The 17,627-nt window shown below is 44.1% G+C and overlaps 1 protein-coding gene across 1 annotated transcript in view; it reads left to right on the top strand.

Moving 5' to 3' along the window:
• Positions 1-2,632: 2,632 nt before the first annotated feature.
• The window catches only part of BCAS3 (BCAS3 microtubule associated cell migration factor), a 296,311-nt gene continuing 281,316 nt past the window's right edge, over positions 2,633-17,627 (top strand). Inside the window, exons 1-6 of the mRNA XM_058817596.1 lie at positions 2,633-2,810; positions 3,706-3,792; positions 6,411-6,465; positions 7,798-7,870; positions 8,688-8,794; positions 16,705-16,786. Coding sequence (XP_058673579.1) covers positions 3,722-3,792; positions 6,411-6,465; positions 7,798-7,870; positions 8,688-8,794; positions 16,705-16,786 — 388 coding nt within the window. The 5' untranslated portion in view covers positions 2,633-2,810; positions 3,706-3,721. The remainder of the gene's footprint in view (positions 2,811-3,705; positions 3,793-6,410; positions 6,466-7,797; positions 7,871-8,687; positions 8,795-16,704; positions 16,787-17,627) is intronic.

Below are 17,627 nucleotides of genomic sequence, written 5' to 3'. Positions count from 1 at the left end.
ATTTGTATTTCAAGCTTGAGTTCTGGTATGTATTCAGCAGTGAAATATGAATTTATTATTACAAAAATATTCATATTTATCTGGTGTTAATTAAATATGTGAATACTCTCCCCTTTCTCACTGTGGCTTAGGAAACAAGACATCCCAGTTAGATTTATGGCAGAGCTGATCTTGGCACTTTATCTTGAATAGTTAACTGTAGCGATATATTAAATTTTTAAAATTTTATTTTGCTGGGAAAGCAAAAGGGCAGTACTTTATTCCAGGCTGGTTATTTGTAGAAGCCAGTTCTTTACTGCTGGAACAATAAAACCTGGCTTGGAAGCAGGCCTGCTATCTATATGTGTTACCATGGTGACAGAAATCCCAGGGGATTTTATTCCTGAAAATATTCCCTTTCATCCATGCTGGGAACACAGCGCTGCCTCGGGAGATGAAAGAAGCAGCCTGTCCAAATTGGATCCTGCAAGGATTTATTTCTGTGAAACTTCACTTCATAAAGTATTGCTGTGATGTTGAAATTCTGCCCCAGATGGGCAGGAAAGGCTGCAGAGGCCACAACTGTGTGGGGCGACTGCCTGGCAACAACAATAATTACCTGTTTCCAATTAGTCTGCATTGAACCTTCCAAAGAGTGACTCTAACACCTCGGTTAGATGACTGTGTTACTACTAATAAGGGAAATATGCAAAAGAAAAAAGATTTATAGTGAATTTCCCAGGGTTTTTGCTCTACACAGAAGCAAAATTCAAGTTTCCATGGAGTTCTGCTGCACTCAGAAATGTGAGCTTCATTGAAGTTTCCTCAAGCCATTACAAACTTGGGCTTCCCCACCTTTTGTTTTTTCTTTTTTACTCTTAATAAATGAACCCAACCCTACAATTTTTCCTGGGGAATCTCCTGGATGATGGTGAGGATTAACTGCACTGGACAGAAAGTGCCCTGATGACAGGAACTGGCAGTGTTTTACTCCTGGGTATACTTTGCCCACCTCTTCTATCATTTGACTTCTCTGAAATGAATATTCAAAGCTGATACAGGGGAATTTACACCTGGTATGTTCACAGAGGCTCCTTTGGTAAGATCAAACCCGAGTTCCAACTTTTTCTTGCGAAATAAAGCTGTAATCTGTACAAAGCTGCTCACAGGCACTTGGTGGATGTTTTCAGTCACTGTTTCATTCTTCTGGTATGTGGATGATGGTGCTGTCACAGGAGTCAGGTGCATTCCCAGAGCAGGTCACCCCCTCCTGACCTGGTGCCACTGTCTGGAAACCTGAACCAGGGCCCCGTGTGTCACCCTGAGGCATCTGGGCAGTGCTGGACACCTGCAAACATAAATCACACACTGTGCTGGGCTGGAGGAGAACTTAAACATCACGGGCAGGGTCACCTCCCACTGTCCCAGGCTGCTCCGAGCTGGCCTTGGACACTCCAGGGATGGGGCAGCCACAGCTGCTCTGGGCACCCTGTGCCAGGGCCTCAATTCCCTCACAGGGAACGATTTATTTGTATAATCAAACCCACCCTGTGACAGTGTGAAGCCATATCCTGTGTCCTGTCACTCCAGGCCCTTGTCCAAAGTCTCTCTCCATGGCTCTCGGAGCCCCTTTGGGGCTTTTGAGGCCGCTCCTCAGCCGTGTCTCCAGCGCTGCCGCAGCACCCCAGCTCTGAGGAGCAGCAGCTCCTGTCCCTCAGGATCCTGCGCTGTCCCCGGGCTCTGCAGCCTGGGGACCTCCAGCTGGGGGACGCCTCGGCCCCGCGGCCTTTCCCCCTTGCCGGGGCTGTCTGCCTGCGGCGTTCTGCTCGTTCCGCACCTTTCCCAGACCCCTCCGAGCGGGTCCCGCCCTCACGTCCCCTCACGTCCCCTCAGGGTCCCTCACGGTCCCTCAGGGTCCCTCACGCTCCCGCCCACAAAACCCCGCCCTCCCAGTGACGTCACAGCGCGGATCCGCCCACCCCTCCCCGCCAATCCGGCCCCGCCTCTCCCTACCGCCCCTCCCCGCCCCACGTGCGCGGGGCGGGCCCCGGCGCGCGGCGGCTCTCGCGAGATCCCCGATGTAAACAAAGCCGCGGGGCGCGCGGCGGGGGGGGCAGCGCCGCCCGCCTTTCGCCGCCCCGGCCGCGTCCCGCCGCGCCCCGCCCACTACCAAGCAGCGCGGCTGCCGATTGGTTGAGAGCGGGACGCGGCCCGCCCCCAGCGCGCTCCGATTGGCTGCGGGCGCGGTGCGCTGGGTGTCATTGCCCGGGGGGTCCCAAACAGTGTCAGTGGCGCCGGGAGCCCGGCAGGTGAGGGCGGCCCGGGCCGGGGGCGCGCGGCGGGGCCGCGCTCGGGGCAGCGCTGCGGCGGCTCGGAGCGGGCCCGCGGGGCGGCCGGGCCGGGCAGCGGCCGGAGCGGGGGACGGCGGGCAGGGCAGGCCCGCCCGTGAGGCCTGGGGGACCCCCGGCAGCTGCGGGCGGAGGGCGCGGGGTGCGGAGCGAGGGGCGGCCGGCGGGGTGGGCGCGCTCCGGGAGGCCGCGGCCCCGCTCTCCGGGCGGCGGCGGGAGAGAGGCCGGGCAGGTCGCGGTGTTTGTGCGGAGTTGCTCAATAGCGGCGGCGGAGGTGCCCAGGCCGGCCCGGCCGCTGCCGGGGCTCCGCAGGGTCGGGCGGCCCCGCGGGTGCCCCGCGCTGAGGCGCGGCCGTGCCGAGGCCCAGAGCCGGGGCTGGGACGGTCCCGGGCTCGCTCCCCTCGGGCCGGGGTGCCACAAGGGGCTGGCACTCGGGGCACGGCACGGGCGGGTGTCCGTGGGTGATTTCATCCTTTCCGTGAGGTGATTTCATTCTTTCCGTGACATTTCGCCTTTCGAGGTTCCTCGGCGCGTGTGTCAGGCTGCTGTTGTGTTGCTGAACGTTTTGTTACTAATTATTGTTCTGCTGTTAATTTCTGAGCGGTTATCCTCCCTCCCTTAATGGGCTGGTCCTTGCAGAGTCTGGCCTGACGTGAAATGATGCTGATAACTGATACCTCCTTGGGGATTTGGCCTTTTCTTTTACTTTGGAAAAGTAAAACAGGTTTGGGGTGGGAGGACAGCACAGAGCAGCTGAGGGGTTCCCTGAGGAGCTGGCTGGGATCTGGGGTGCTCCTCAGGTGCTTTCTACCTGTAGGAATGTCACACAGAAATTTTCCCTGGAGAGCAGAACTGTGAAGAAAAGCTTGAGGATGGCACAAAAAACTGGCATAAAGCAGCAGAATGTGAGCTGCAATGTAACCCATGTTTTCATAAGTACAGTACACTGCAATTGTGACTGCATGTTATTTTTATATAATTGTTTTCTGAGCCAGCAGCCCATTAGGAAATAGTGGGTTTGTGTAATGGTGATGACAGCTGTATCCCTGTACCACTATCTTTAATCATGAAATCACAGAGTGGTTTGGGTTGGAGGGCTCCTTAAAGATCACCCAGCACAGTTTGAGATAACTTTCCACTTTATCATGCAGGTGTGTGGGGTTTGGTTTTATATTTTCACAAACATTCCAGGAGCTGCAGTGATAGGAGTTTTCCGCTTGGTGCGCGATTTTCTTTTTCTCATTAAAAAAGTGCTGTAAAGAGACCTCTAGGTCTGTGTGAGTGACATTTCTCTCCTACCACCCTGAAGAACACACGAAGAACTTGTGGAGTAACCAATTTTGTGGCAGTTTTATTGAAAGTGCTGTGTTTGCTGCAGGTGTGTGCCCGCAACGATGGCGACCGAGTCCCCGCGCCGCCCCAGCCGCTGCACTGGAGGAGTGGTGGTTCGCCCTCAAGCTGCCACGTAAGAACCTTCTAGAAGAGCAGCCCTTTCTGAAAAGGGGTTGATTTTCTTGTGGAAGAGCCCAGCCTGAACTGGTTTGGGTTTTTTCCCCCCCAAATCCAGCTTGTGTTGACGCTGCAGTTTGGCTGCGTTGAGCGTTGTCCAATAAAGTCAGCACGTGGCATTTCTGTCTCCCTAACTGGGATCCCATGTTTTACACACCAAAGCTGCATATTTAACAGCTAATTACTGCCAAGTTTTGTTGTTATTTGCACCATTTTGCTGTACAAACATTGCAGTGTAGAAGAGTGATGCCAGCTTGTTCCTTAGGCCAGAGGCATGTGCCACTTGTGATCCTTTCTGGCTCTTCTTTTAAACAACACCTTGCCCCAGGAGTGGATGTATTAAAGCACACAAAACTTGTCATTAAAGTCCTCCAGGAAGAAGAATTGTGGATTTTTAAAATTTTATTTTATTAAAAGAACAAAACCAAGAAAAAAGGAAGAAGCTCCATTCTTCTGGTCAGAGCACCTGCCAAACACTTTTTGTGCCTGGGCATCCTGTGTGCAGGAATGATTTCATGGCAAAAAAGCCCTTTGGCTGTAAGACAGCCCAGAAGATTTATGGTCTTTGTCTGTTAAAGGAGTTTTGTAGCAATTTTTCTTCCTTCCTTGGGATGTTTATGCTGCTACAAAATGCATCATATGGAAATGTCCACTTCAGGGGGTGTTACTGTGCCCTTGGAGATAACTCTGTATTTCCAGAAACAAGGTTCACTTCATTTTTATTGAAGATCACAAGAAACTGATTGTTGTAGCACAAAAAATTGTGTTTGAACTTTGTCCTGCAGCCATTTTTTTAATGTGGCAAAATTCCTCAACAAATGCATTTCCTCTATGTAACAACATTTTCTTCAAAATGTGCTTTAAATGTATTATAATAGAAAAAATACTGTAAGAAGTTGATTGTTCTGAAGATGATTATTTGTTCTTTTTTTAAGCATCGTGTTTTGTTCTGGAGGTGCCTGTTTGTGCCTCAAAAATGTCTTTTTTTTTGATGAACCTGTGTGTGCTGAGCGCTCAGCAGCATTCTGCTGCTCATGTTAATTTTCTACATCATTATTAAAGGAAGATTTGGCTTTTTTTGTGGGTTATGTTGTTTTTAACCACTTTCAAGACATCTCCCTGGAATTTTTTTTCAACTTTGGAGGAGATTTAGAGCACACACTGTGAATAAAACACCTCCCAAACATCAGCTGGTGTTCAAGATGTGCTTGGGCAGAGGGGAAAATGTGCATTGCATGAGCTGAGCCACGAAGGCAGCATGAGTGTGGCTGCTTGGCATTCCCAGGGCAGCCTCAGACACTGTGTTTAATTCTCACCTGTGGCCAGGCATTTTAATAAAGGTGTGCAGGGGCAGCTGGGCTGACCTACATAAATCAGAGAGGAATCAGCCCAGGAGGAAGCACAGCTCGTTTGTAAGGGCTGAGCCTAAAGCTGAGTGGGACAGTGTGGGATGCAGAAACCCTGGGATGGCTGGTTTGGTTTGGAATAGACTTTCTGGAATGTAAAACTTCATATTTTAGATTTAGCTCTCTTTTCAAAGACATGTTGCAGCATTTGGGTTCAGGTATCTTCTGTGGGGTTGTGTGTAGACCTAAATTCTCCAGAGTGCTGCATTTTCAGTGTTAAACACTCCTGGTTTTATTAAAACAATCTTCAGAAAAAAACAGCACCTTTGGCCATCCAGAGTTCCTAATTTACAGCTCTACTTTGTTGCTATGAGAAACCTTGAGCTGGCACAGGAAAAATTGCAACAGCACAAAAGTTAATTTCAGAGCTGCCAAAGCTGTTGCCTAAAGACATACCTGAAGGCTTTTCTGAAGTAATCTCAGAGTTTCTGAAGGCAGTTCAAGTATTCCTCGTGGCTCACAGCAGCAGTTTCTGCAGGGTTTCAGCACCATCTGTGTGCTGCTCTCAGCCCACACTGTGGTTACTCAGCACTTACACAGGGACTGCTCAGAGCACTGCCTTAACTCTGCCCCAATAAATGTGTCTTGCACTTTAAACCCTCCCCAGCTGATGCTGCTGATGAGCTTCCAGCAGGGAATAACCTTCCCAAGCTGTAAATTCTCCTCTGGAAATGCCTCTCCTTGCTGTTAGGGAGGGTTTTGTTCCATCCCTGCCAGCATTGTCCATCCTGCACAGGAGCTCTGGGAGTGAGTTTGTGCCGCCAGGAGAGCCCCAGTCATTGTTTAAATCTCATTTGCAAGTTTCATTCAAGTAGAAAAATCCTGAGGAGTGATTTCCAAATCCCTGCAGCACTTCAGGCCCCTCTGATGTGGAGAACAAGGCTTATTCCTTGAATTTAGAGTTTATTCTTTCCCCCCAAGCAGTTATTCCATCAGCAGGTTTTTTACAGACTTTTATTGCTCTTACTCAGTCCTGTCAAAACTTACAGGCCACAATTTACATTATCAGAATTTGGCATTTAATGTTTACATTATCAGAATTTGGCGTTGCATGTTTAGCATTCTGCTATGTGCTAAAGGTTGCCCATGCTTCCTTTTGCTGATCTAATTTAATAATTCATCACCATTTCTGAGCTCCTTTGGCTGAAATTCTCCTTCTGTTTTCCAGGGAACAATCCTACATGGAAAGTGTTGTTACCTTCCTCCAGGATGTTGTGCCACAGGTAGGGTGTGCATCTTTGAAATTACTTTTCTTCAGTGCACACTTGTCAGGAATCCTCACTGTGCTTTGTACATTTATTATGTCACCAAACAAACAAACAAACAAACAAATAAATAAATACTTTAAGTATATATATATATATATTATAATATATTTATATGTAATAAATATGGCAGTGGAATTGTCCCTTCCTGGTTGCCTCCCAGTAGCAGAAGGGAATTAATTTTGTTTTACTCTTTAGGAAAGCTGTAGTTCCTGGTGGAGGAGCCCTGCAGCTGATTGCAGCTTCAGGAAATGATCCTGATTCTGATTCCAAGGAATGATTTAGTGTCTTGTTTCCTCATGGGTTTCCTCTTAGGAATTCCCAGTGCATTTATTCTGTGATGATACAAAAACAATGCCCTCAGTAATACCAATTTGTGAAATGTATTTTTGGACTCAGGGTTAAAATGTAACATAATGAAAGTTTCAGTGAGGAGATTGCTGCATTCCACAGCCCCCCATTGCCCCTGGCTGGGTAAAGGACACAATCTGTGTTTTATTTTCCACATCAGCTTGCCTGGGAAGCGTGGAATGTGATTTGTTTTGAAAAGTAAACCCCACACTCATTTTTCACATTTGTATTTTTAGTCCATGTTGTTGCTTTTCTGGCATCTATGAGGTGATTATACAAGATGTGTTCATGTTTAATCCCAAATGGTGCTCAGTGTTTTGGTAAATTCACTTGGCAGGGATGGTGTTTCAGCTTCTCCTGAGGACTATAAAACCTCCAGCCTGGAAACACTGCAGGTCTCACTCCACAATTCCTTCTTGTATCTCATCTTTTTATGGGGATCTGTAGAACACAGGGCTGAAACATGGACCTGTTCTCCTGGACTTGCAGTTTATTCTCTTTTAAATGGCTGCATTAAAGTTGTCACAAACAGAGCTGAGAGGTGTCAGTAATATAAACTGTGGAGTAAAGGTCTCTTTCTTTCCTCAGTCTGCCTTGCAAAGCTTTTTAGTGAATTAAAGAGAATTTTAATGATGAAGCACCTCATGTGAGAACCTCCAACACTGCTGAAATTAAAGACTGTAGAAGCCACTGTGTTTAACTTTATTAACTCCCTCTAAGTCATTTCTAAGGCATCTCTTAGCTGCCCCAGATTTATTGCCACAAATGTTTTGTCATTCCTCCCTCAGTGAGTGATGTTCAGCCAGGTTATGTTGTGTGAGAACTGGTGACAATAAGCTCCATGGATCATAGTTGTGTTTTTTAATAGGATTCCTTCTTACAGGGGGAGAAAAATCACTGTAAATCTTCCCTGTTTCAACCCTTTTGCTTTTTGTCCAGGCCTACAGTGGAACCCCACCAGAAGAAAAAGAGAAGATTGTCTGGGTCAGATTTGAAAATGCAGATTTAAATGGTATGCCTTCATTTTCTCTCACTCGTACTTGTGAGTTTTGGGTCCATGTGCAATAATTCCAGTCAGCTTTCTCTGTAATGGAATAATCATAAATATGATTTTCTTGAGTAAGACCCCTCTTAAATGACATTTTCAACCATGAGGAAATGAACAGAGCTCACTGAAAGCATGGAAGCATCAGAGATAGAGAAGATTTATTTAGGGTGGTAAAAGAGGATGTGTCCAGGCCCAGTCAGAACAGGCTGCATAAAATAAATGTAAATACAACATGAAGGATTCTGAAGAATATTCTAAAGAGTTTTGTTATATGAACCTACAAAGGGAATGCCTGAGATTTTATAAAAATAAAGGGAAAACAAACTCACAAGCAAACAAGCTTTAACTGGCTATATATATATATATATATATATATATATATATATATATATAGCCACATAGAGATTATAGATAATTTCTAGTTCTAACAACCCTGATTTAGGTTCTCTCTCACTCCATCCCTAACCTTCCTTAAATAAAAAGGAACAGGGAGAGGAGCTCAGGTCTGAATGGGGAATCAATCACCATTTTCTCCTAGACCATGTTGGTATCCAGAAAATTTTTCTCCAATATTTTAAATTTGGAAGCTTTCTCTTTGTGAATCTTCAACAGTGATGTTTGCAGGTGCAAATATAAAAGAATAATTTCAGTATTGCTCCAACATGAAAATGTAAAGCACTTTGGTTACTTTTAGTTCTAACAACTGAGGGAACACAATCTAGTGTTGCTGAGAGCTGGATCCTGACTTCTGATGTGGTTTTGCTGTTGAAATGTCCTTCAGATACCTCCAGGAATATGGAATTCCATGAGATCCACAGCACTGGGAATGAGCCCCCGCTGCTGCTGATGATTGGCTACAGTGATGGGATGCAAGTCTGGAGCATTCCTGTGAGTGCAGAGCTCACCCTCCTTCCTTCTCCTTTTCTCTCTCTGTTTTGTGTTCCAACTTTAATATTTTACACTGAATTTCTCCCATTGGAGAAATACCTGTGAGTGCAGAGCTCACCCTCCTTCCTTCTCCTTCTCTCTGTCAGTTTTGTGTTCCAACTTTAATATTTTACCTTGAATTTCTCCCATTGAAGCATTCCTGTGAGTGCAGAGCTCTCCCCTCCTTCCTTCTCCTTTTCTCTCTCAGTTTTGTGTTCCAACTTTAATATTTTACACTGAATTTCTCCCATTGAAGCATTCCTGTGAGTGCAGAGCTCTCCCCTCCTTCCTTCTCCTTTTCTCTCTCAGTTTTGTGTTCCAACTTTAATATTTTGCCTTGAATTTCTCCCACTGAAGGGAAAGAGCCAACACTTCCCATCAATGTCTCAGGGGTTGTGTGTAATGTTCTTATCTTCAGATAATCCTGAGCACAGCTCAAACACTTCAGTTCATGTACCTGCAGATTTTTGAGGGCTTTTTACACATTATTCCTGCTATGTCCATTTCCTGACTCAAACTGGGAGCAGTGTTTGCCATTCTGGAGCAGTTTATAAACCCAAAACAAAACTGGATTTTGTTTTTTAATAGAAAAGAATAAGTGTTTAAAAAACCCCTTGTTTGCCATTCTGGAATCGTTTCTAGCCCCAAAACAAAACTGGATATTTTTAACAGAAAAGGATAAGGATTTTAAAACACCAACAGGATTTGTTTGTCCCAGGAACTCCAGTATGACAGTGTTTATAGTATTTTACAATCACATGTTTGTCATGGCCATGATTTGCAATTTTAATTTGCTGAAGGCCTCTGTGTGCACATGGCTTTGATTTCATGCTGTCATCCCCACGCCCTGGCTTGTGTTGCACAGTGGTTTATGGGCACGTGGTCTCCATTTGGGGAGTTCCCCCCAACGTGCTCAAAATGAGAGAATAAAGTTGAATACAGTAGGTCATAAAATTCTGAACTTAAAAAAGCAAAGTTGCTCACAACACCTTATCCTTCAGAATAAAGCAGAGAGGATGGAGTTCTTTCCCTTTGTAAAATACATTGTTTTTTAAAAAAATGTGTACATTTTACAACTTTCTGGTTAGCTATGTAGGACATGTGTTTATATACCAGCAGCTTAGAAATCTTAATTTCTAAAGTAAAATTTCAGTTTAATTGATTTTATGGGTGTGGTAGGGCTTTCCCCCTTTTTATTGCATCTTATTATCCTCGTGATTGCATCTCGTTAGCACAAATGAGGAAATAAGCTGGTGAGGTTTTGTGCTTGAAGGAATATTTAATAGAAATGGAGTGAGACCGAATATACCTCGCTAAATTTCAGTATTTTGTCACTGTTTATTAAAATTTAGGAACTTTAACTGAAACTTGGGAACATTTCAGCCAAAAGTGGGATTTTCTGTCGCGGTGCGTTACGCGAAGCGGCCACAGGGGGGCGCTGGGACACCGGGCTAAGAGCGGCAGCGCCGCCTCATCAATCATTAATTAATTAATTAATTACCATACCCTGAGCATCACAGCGGCTGGAGCTCAATTATCCTACCAAAACAACCCATTTTACCCAGCTGAAACGTTTTTCATCCGGATGAACCTGTGTTTTCTGCTAAAAAAAGGATAGATGTTTTATCTGCCATGGATAGATGTTTTCATTTTTCTTTATATCTTTTTATTTCTTTTTTTTTCCTTCCTTGTGTCCAAATGAGCCACAAGTTAGGCCATGGAATACCTGATTTTGCCTTCTTTTTAGTAGGACCATGCATCCAGGCTGTCTTTTTTTTCCCCCAATGTATTTCACTTCATCATTCCTAGCTTTTGATAGTATTTGCTATTTCAGGAAAAATAATAAAATTTAAGTTGCAGGACAGCTTCTCTTAGTGTTGTTCAACCTTTGCAGAAGTATGAGCAGAGGGGAAGTGCAGTGAAATGGAGAAAATGCCAAATGTGGAAATATTTTACCATGCACCTTCAGAATGTCAGCTGTGGGGATATTGCATCATTTTAGCAGCCCTTTATTTGGATATTCTGTGAAATTCTGAGAGCTCAGCCAGGAAGGTGCAGCCTGGACCTGGACACTGTGGCAGTGTTGGAATGGCTCCTCTGTCAGTGCAGATTTTCACAGAAAAATGATCTTTAACATCAGCTTTAAATATCTTTGCAGAGCAGGATTTGTGTATCCAACACATTTAGAGGGAACGTAAACTGGAGAGGGTTTTCATAAACTGGAAGGGTTTTCTTATAAACTGGAGGGGTTTTTCATAAACTGGAGAAGGTTTTTCATAAACTGGAAGGGGTTTTCCACATTGTTGCTTCTCCTTTGTGTTTCCCCCCCTTGCTTAGCCTGAGCACAATAAAGCCTGGCAGCTCTGTGATTGACTTAATATTTAAGAGCTTATTTGGCAACACTTTTTTGTGCCCTTTGCTATTACACAAACCTTCCTTCTTGGCCCCACTGATTATTTAGCTTGTAATTAAGCAATGTTATTCCAGCTAAGGAAAAAAATAACCAACTCTGCATTCTCCAGCTTAATCTGCAAAAGCAACAATCTGACATTTATGTGCAAATCTCCTCAGGAAAGTCATTATCTGTAGCATTGTGCTTTTTTATTCCTACAATTGGCCCTCTATTCAGCACTTAATAACGTGTTGCAGGCAGCAGGGGTTGTGTGTGAGTGATTATGAAGTGTTTATGACAGCTCCTAAGCCCACACTCCTGCTAATGGTGCTGCACGGCCTTGCCCACACCTCTGTGGAGCTGAGAGAGCTCTCCCATTACCATCTCCTCGGAGGAAGAGCTTTGGAGCACAAAAGTGTGATTTGCAGGATGGGAGATGCCATTAGGGAGGCTTCAAAGGGCCGGGGTGGTGTTTGGGGGAGCCAAGTGCAGCGCAGGGTGTCCCCCACAGGGCTGGGCTTTGATCTCTGCTCTCCAGCAGGGGTGGGAAGGTTAAAAGTGGCCTTGAAATACTCCTGGCTGAGTGGGGAGCAATCTGGGGATGCACTGGGAGGTCCTGGTTGATAGTGGTGCGCTGGAGTGGTGAGTTTGGTTTGGAGTTTGTTTTGTGCCTTGCTCCCAGTTTGGTGTTTCAGAGACAGCTGGAGCTGGTTCCTGCCTGATGTGGTTTCCGAGTGTCTGTTCTGGGTGTTCCTGTGCAGGGAATGCACGTTGGTTTTGTTTTTCATGGTAGGCTGGGAGTTTCAGAAGTAGAAAAATCATCTTAAAGTGACAATTAGAAACTTATCACATCCCAAGGTGCAGTCTTTGCTCTGTCCAGGCCTCTTCCCATAGGGAACCACTGGCATGTGCACTCAGAAAAATGGAGTAAAGACCTGGCCTAGTGACCCTGGAAAATGTCTGAGGACTTTGCAGACCTTCTATGCAAATAATTTGCTGAGGCTTTGGGTTTTTTACACTGAAGAGGCTCCAGTGTGCCAGAAATGTGGTTTTATAAAACTTCTGATTGCATTAGCACTGCCATAATTTAAAGCACTAGGTGCAACTTCATCCTCATGTTACTAGAGTAACATTCCTTGGGCATCTAAACTCTCACAATCTCTTGATAATTACAGAAATCTGGTTTGAATAGAAAAGCTGAGAGAATTTCTAAACTAAAGTGATAAAATTGGTTCATTTGTTTCCAGTCCTTCCTTGCTTTCCCAGCAGCAGCACGACTGGAAGATGCCTTTAACCCATATGCAGCAATATTGGGTGGTGGTATCTATTAATGGCTTATTATCATATTATAACATCCTACCATGATATCTTCATGTATAAAACATACATGAGATTATTTAAAACAACCTCCAGATCCCTTTTCTTGTTAGATTCCCTTTTCCTGTTACACATTCCCCAGTTTCCATTTCTAGATTTGCACAGTAGTTCAAGCATTGAGTTCCAAACTCCATTTCATTTCACTTTGGTATATGTTTGGCTTTTTTTTTTTTGTTTTAAATTTTTTTTCCCCACGTGAAAATAATTTTCTCTGGTTGGAAACTATTACTTGTCCTTGGTGTGAACAAAACTTCCTTTGTTCAGTTTTTTTTTATGGGTGCGAACTGGTGTGCTCCAAACAATGCCATCAAAAATTACCCAGTGCTGCAGACTCCTGGGCTGTCATGTTCTGAGCAGTAACTCAAGATCTCTTAAGTGAAGAAGAGGATTCTTCTTCCTCTTTTAATGAAGACTTTTTTGGGGGTTTGAATCCTCCACTTCCAGCCTTCCCTGTAGGTCTGGGGGTTGTGGTTGATGCCAGGTTTTGGGAGAGCTGAGATGTTCTACCAGAGCAGCTTGGAGCCCTCATTTTGGATTCCCTCTTCCCTGCAACCAGTACCTGAAGCTGCTTTTACAGCTTAATATCCAATTCTTGAAACCTGTTTGGAAATATTCTTGGCTTTTGGAACGGGAAAGAAAAACTTTTAAGAGCTCTGAGAGCTGCCACGGGGACTTGCTACTTAGCTGGATGCAATCCAAAATGGCAGCCACAGCCTCACTGCTCACAGGTGCTTTGTGAAGAATTTAGAGCTCTGTTTTCAATTCATGAGCTCTATTTGTGTTTTGTCTGTGCATGTGAGACTGTGGAGCTCCAGGGGCTGGTAAAGGGATGTGGAGCCTTTGGCTGGGGGTTCCCAGCCCACAACTGACCCCCTGTCCCCTCCGTGGGCAGCTCCTGGTCCCTTTTGGGTTCCTGCTGGGGTGAGTGTCCCATTCCCAGGGGATGAGCTGAGATAAGGGAGTGGCAGAAGATCAGGCCACACCATCTCTGTGCCCCCAGGAAGGTGTTTGCAGGCAGATTGGATCTGTGTGACTGTAGCCATGATATTTTATGAAAAATCCTTTCCTTAGGGTTTTTCCTTCTGAGAAGCTGAGAGGCCTCAGGAACAAAATGTAAACATTGATTATCTGCAACAGGTGGATCTGTGATTGGTCTCATGTGGTGGTTTCTAATTAATGGCCAATCACAGTCTCAATCAGGCACAAACCTTTGTTATCATTCTTATTCTATTCTTAGCCAGCCTTCTGATGAAAACCCTTCTTCTATTCTTTTAGTAAAGTTTTAATGTAATATATATAATAAAATAATAAATCAGCCTTCTGAAACATGGAGTCAGATCCTCATCTCTTCCCTCACCCTAAGACCCTGCAAACACCACCAAATGTGACCTCAGCCATGAAGTTTTATCCATGGATAAATGAAGGGCATTAAATTAACCGCAGTTAATTCAGGGGTTTGTAAGTCTGCAAGCAGCACAACCTTCTGGTGTTTGAAAGAAGTTAATTGGAATTCAAAGAAAATCTGAACTCAAAGCCCTAATGCATTTTTCAGTGCCAAGCAAACCAAGGAGCAGCCAAGCTCTCACTAATTCATGGCAGGCACAGGATGCAGTGTCTTCCATGAGTCCCTGGCTCAGCAGGACAGTTAAGGACACACAGCTTAAATCTTCTGAAAAAGCTGATACTTTTCCAGGTGAAACTCTGCTGGATTAAATATTAGTGTTTTAATGTGATCAGTGGTGTAGTGTCACATCCAGATTTGTTGGAAACTTTATTTTGTGCCTGTTAGAGAATTTGAATTTTCTTTACAGGCGAGGTGCTGGTGGTTGGGTGGCATCTTGTGTTTTCATTACAAAGCCTCCAGTGGGGGTGCATCTTCAGATTTGATCCTTTTTAGCTCCCAGGAGTCAGCAAATGCTGAGCACTTGAGCTGTAGAGGCTGAACCCAAACCATTCCATGGTTTAGAATGCTGCAGGGACTGAGCAGAGGGCCTGTTATAACCTACAGTGCTCTCAAAACAGGGGCTAAATACCTGTAATCTCATTTTAGTCACTGCTGGATCCTGTGCCTTTTGTTACTCCATTTAACCTTACTTTCTGTAACCTCCCCCCAGTATGAAATAATAAATTATCTCTAAATAACGAATATTAATTATTCAAAAGTTACTGCATTGTATGCATGAGAAGAGCTGTGCTGGCATTTCCACGTGAAATGCTTCAGCACAAACAAACTTCATTTGCATTTGGACATTTCCAGCTTTTCTTTGCAAGTCTCAGGTTTAAGCTCCACCAGGTCTTGGCACCCCAGGCTGGATAAACATTCTCCTGGAGTTCAGGATATTTAAGAGCAGAACCTGAGTCAGGAAGGTTTGGCCCTCTTGGTGTGTCCTCCTTTGGGGACTGGAGCTCTGTTTGAAGTAGGTTGGAGCTGGGGCTGGTTGCTGGCAGGGTTCAAAAGGAGAGGGAGGTGTCTGAGCTGTTTGGATATTTTATGGGAATCACTCCTTCCTTACCTTTGTTGTGCTGGTTCCTTTGCCTCGTGTTTTCATTCCACAGAGATGTGCACACACGTGTGAAACAGCATTTGCATGGTTTAGGGGAAAATCTTTAATTGCCAAGAATAATAGTTCCCAAACCTTCTATTTTTCTTCTTTTCCATTTCCTCCTTTCCCTTTGCATAGAGCTGCTGTGTTCCAGTGGACAGAGAACGTGCTGCTGTCTTAATTTCTGAAATCTCTTTGTTACTCTGCCCCTCTTTAATTTTCCTCATTTTCTGCTTAGCTGTGCTCTACATTTTCCTGAGCTGTTTTTTCTGGATACAGATGTTTTCATCCATTTTATCCCCACACTGCACTCCAAGTTCATGATCAGATAAAAGCCATCAGCAAACCTTTAGTGAGTTGGTGTCATTAACAGTGATTTTAATTGATAAACTGCTGGGCTAAAATGGCTTAAAATGTTATTTCCCCACATTTGTGCAGCTTGTGTGTAATTCCAGGCTTAACAGGGAGAAGCAGCACTTCTCTGTATTGTGTGCAGAAAGGTGGCTTAGCTCTGTAGTAAATGGTATTTTCAAAGTAATTTTATTTATAATTGTGCTTCATGGGGTGGATTTCATTCTCCCCCATGACCTAGAGCAGTGCTAATAAATAACCAGGCAAGAGTGGATGTAAGCTGAGAGCCAGGAGTCCTGTACTTGGGATTTGCTGCTCAAACAGTAGGAGTATTTTAACTTTTTTGGACGTGTGAGCTGAAGTGCAGAAAGAAATGGAAACAACCATAAAATGACATTTCCAAAAGTTCTCTTGAATTTATAGTTTATTGATTCCTAAGAACCTTATTCCAAATCATGTTCTCTTCTGATATTGTAAGCTGCTTGTTTGGCAAAACTTGATGCCAGCCTTGGCCGTGTTCTGAGGCTCATTACATCTGTTTTAAGTTGTTGGTTAGCTGGAAATGAGCTCCATAATGTTTGCCATTTTCCTGCAGTTTGACGTTCCATATCGGATCCATTTCCAGGCACTTATGAAAATACATTGAGTGACCATTGCAGGAAGTCTGGAAATTCATCTGAGCTGCTTCTGGTTTAATCTTTTCAACATTGCCATCAGTGACAGGCTTAAGTAGCCTGACCACCAATTTTTAAACATGGCTTTCACACCTGGTGAATTTGAAATGAACCAATATATGAAATTCTCCCACTTTTTTCAGCCATGTTTGCCGCTCTTGACTGATTTCTGGCGAGCTGGCATTTTCCTTTAGAACCATGTGAAATGTGGGATGAACTCTGGTGAATTTTAATCAGCTTCAAGTCTTGCTTCTTCCAAAACCTGTGTGGTCATGAACAGTCAATTCAAGACTTCTTATATTTATATTTTCAATTGGAGAAAAGGCAGTGGCTGTTTAGGCAGAGTGTTACCAATGTACCTCTCTACAATGGCTTTCTACCTACCTTTTTAGCCATTGAAGAGGTGTATTTTTAGCCACTGAAGAGATGTATTTTTAGCCATTGAATGGATGTATTTTAGCCATTGGATGGATGTATTTTAGCCATTGAATGGATGTATTTTTGCAGGTGTAAGTTGTTTTTTGGCCCTTGCAGATCAGTGGGGAGGCCCAGGAGCTGTTCTCGGTGCGCCACGGGCCGGTTCGAGCCGCTCGGATCCTGCCAGCTCCTCAGATCAGTGAGTACAGCCCCAAACCGTTCAGCATCCTCAGAACTCTCTCAAAACTCTGCTCATCCACTCCAGTTAAACTCACAAAACAGGGTTTGTGTTTTGGGGTGCCACTGGCTTCTGGTTTGTTCAATTTCTCCTTGTTTTATATTAACTTTACTCACTCTGACCCTTTCAGTCGTTTACATTTTATCATCCCTTGAGTGCAGCTCCTCTCTGCCTCTGCTTAAATAACATTTTATCAAATTCTAAACCAAGCTGCTTCATTTAACAGGATTCTTCCAGAAGTTGAGTTAACCCTGAGAAGAACTTGCTGCAAAATCTGAGCAAATGTCCATAAAGAAGCAAATTCCTCTAAAAAATTATTCTGTTCCATCCAAACCCAATCTAATTGTTGATTTCTGAAAGAAGTGTTTAGGTTTAAATTAAATTGGTAGTTTTACTTTGTGGATTAAAAGAACGTATTTCTAGTATGACCCCATAGTTTGGAGACTATGCTGGTTTAGAATTTCTAGTAATTATTTTATGAATTAATTAATGAACTCAAAAAATACAGCCTAAAATCTTATCATTTAAATTATTCCTAGTAAATTGTACTGATTTTGTGTGTTTCAAAGAAAGTAAATGAAGAATGTTTGATGGACATATTATATATTATTTTAGTGATCTCCTAAGCAGAGGAATATACAAAGTAAGTGTGGGTGTGTAACTGTTACAGGTTAAAGTAACCCAGAGTGAAATACTTTCCAAGCCTGTTGTTCCTTTATTCCATTTACTGGAACCCTGCATAATTCCCAGTGAGCTACTGTTATTTGTGTCATTGAGTGATGGATGTCTGTGCCCCTTCCTC

This window comes from Ammospiza caudacuta, chromosome 20, assembly GCF_027887145.1.
Source record: "Ammospiza caudacuta isolate bAmmCau1 chromosome 20, bAmmCau1.pri, whole genome shotgun sequence".
Taxonomy (NCBI): domain Eukaryota; kingdom Metazoa; phylum Chordata; class Aves; order Passeriformes; family Passerellidae; genus Ammospiza; species Ammospiza caudacuta.
The sequence above is the reverse complement of the archived record's forward strand: the minus strand, read 5'-3'. Positions and strand labels throughout refer to the sequence as shown.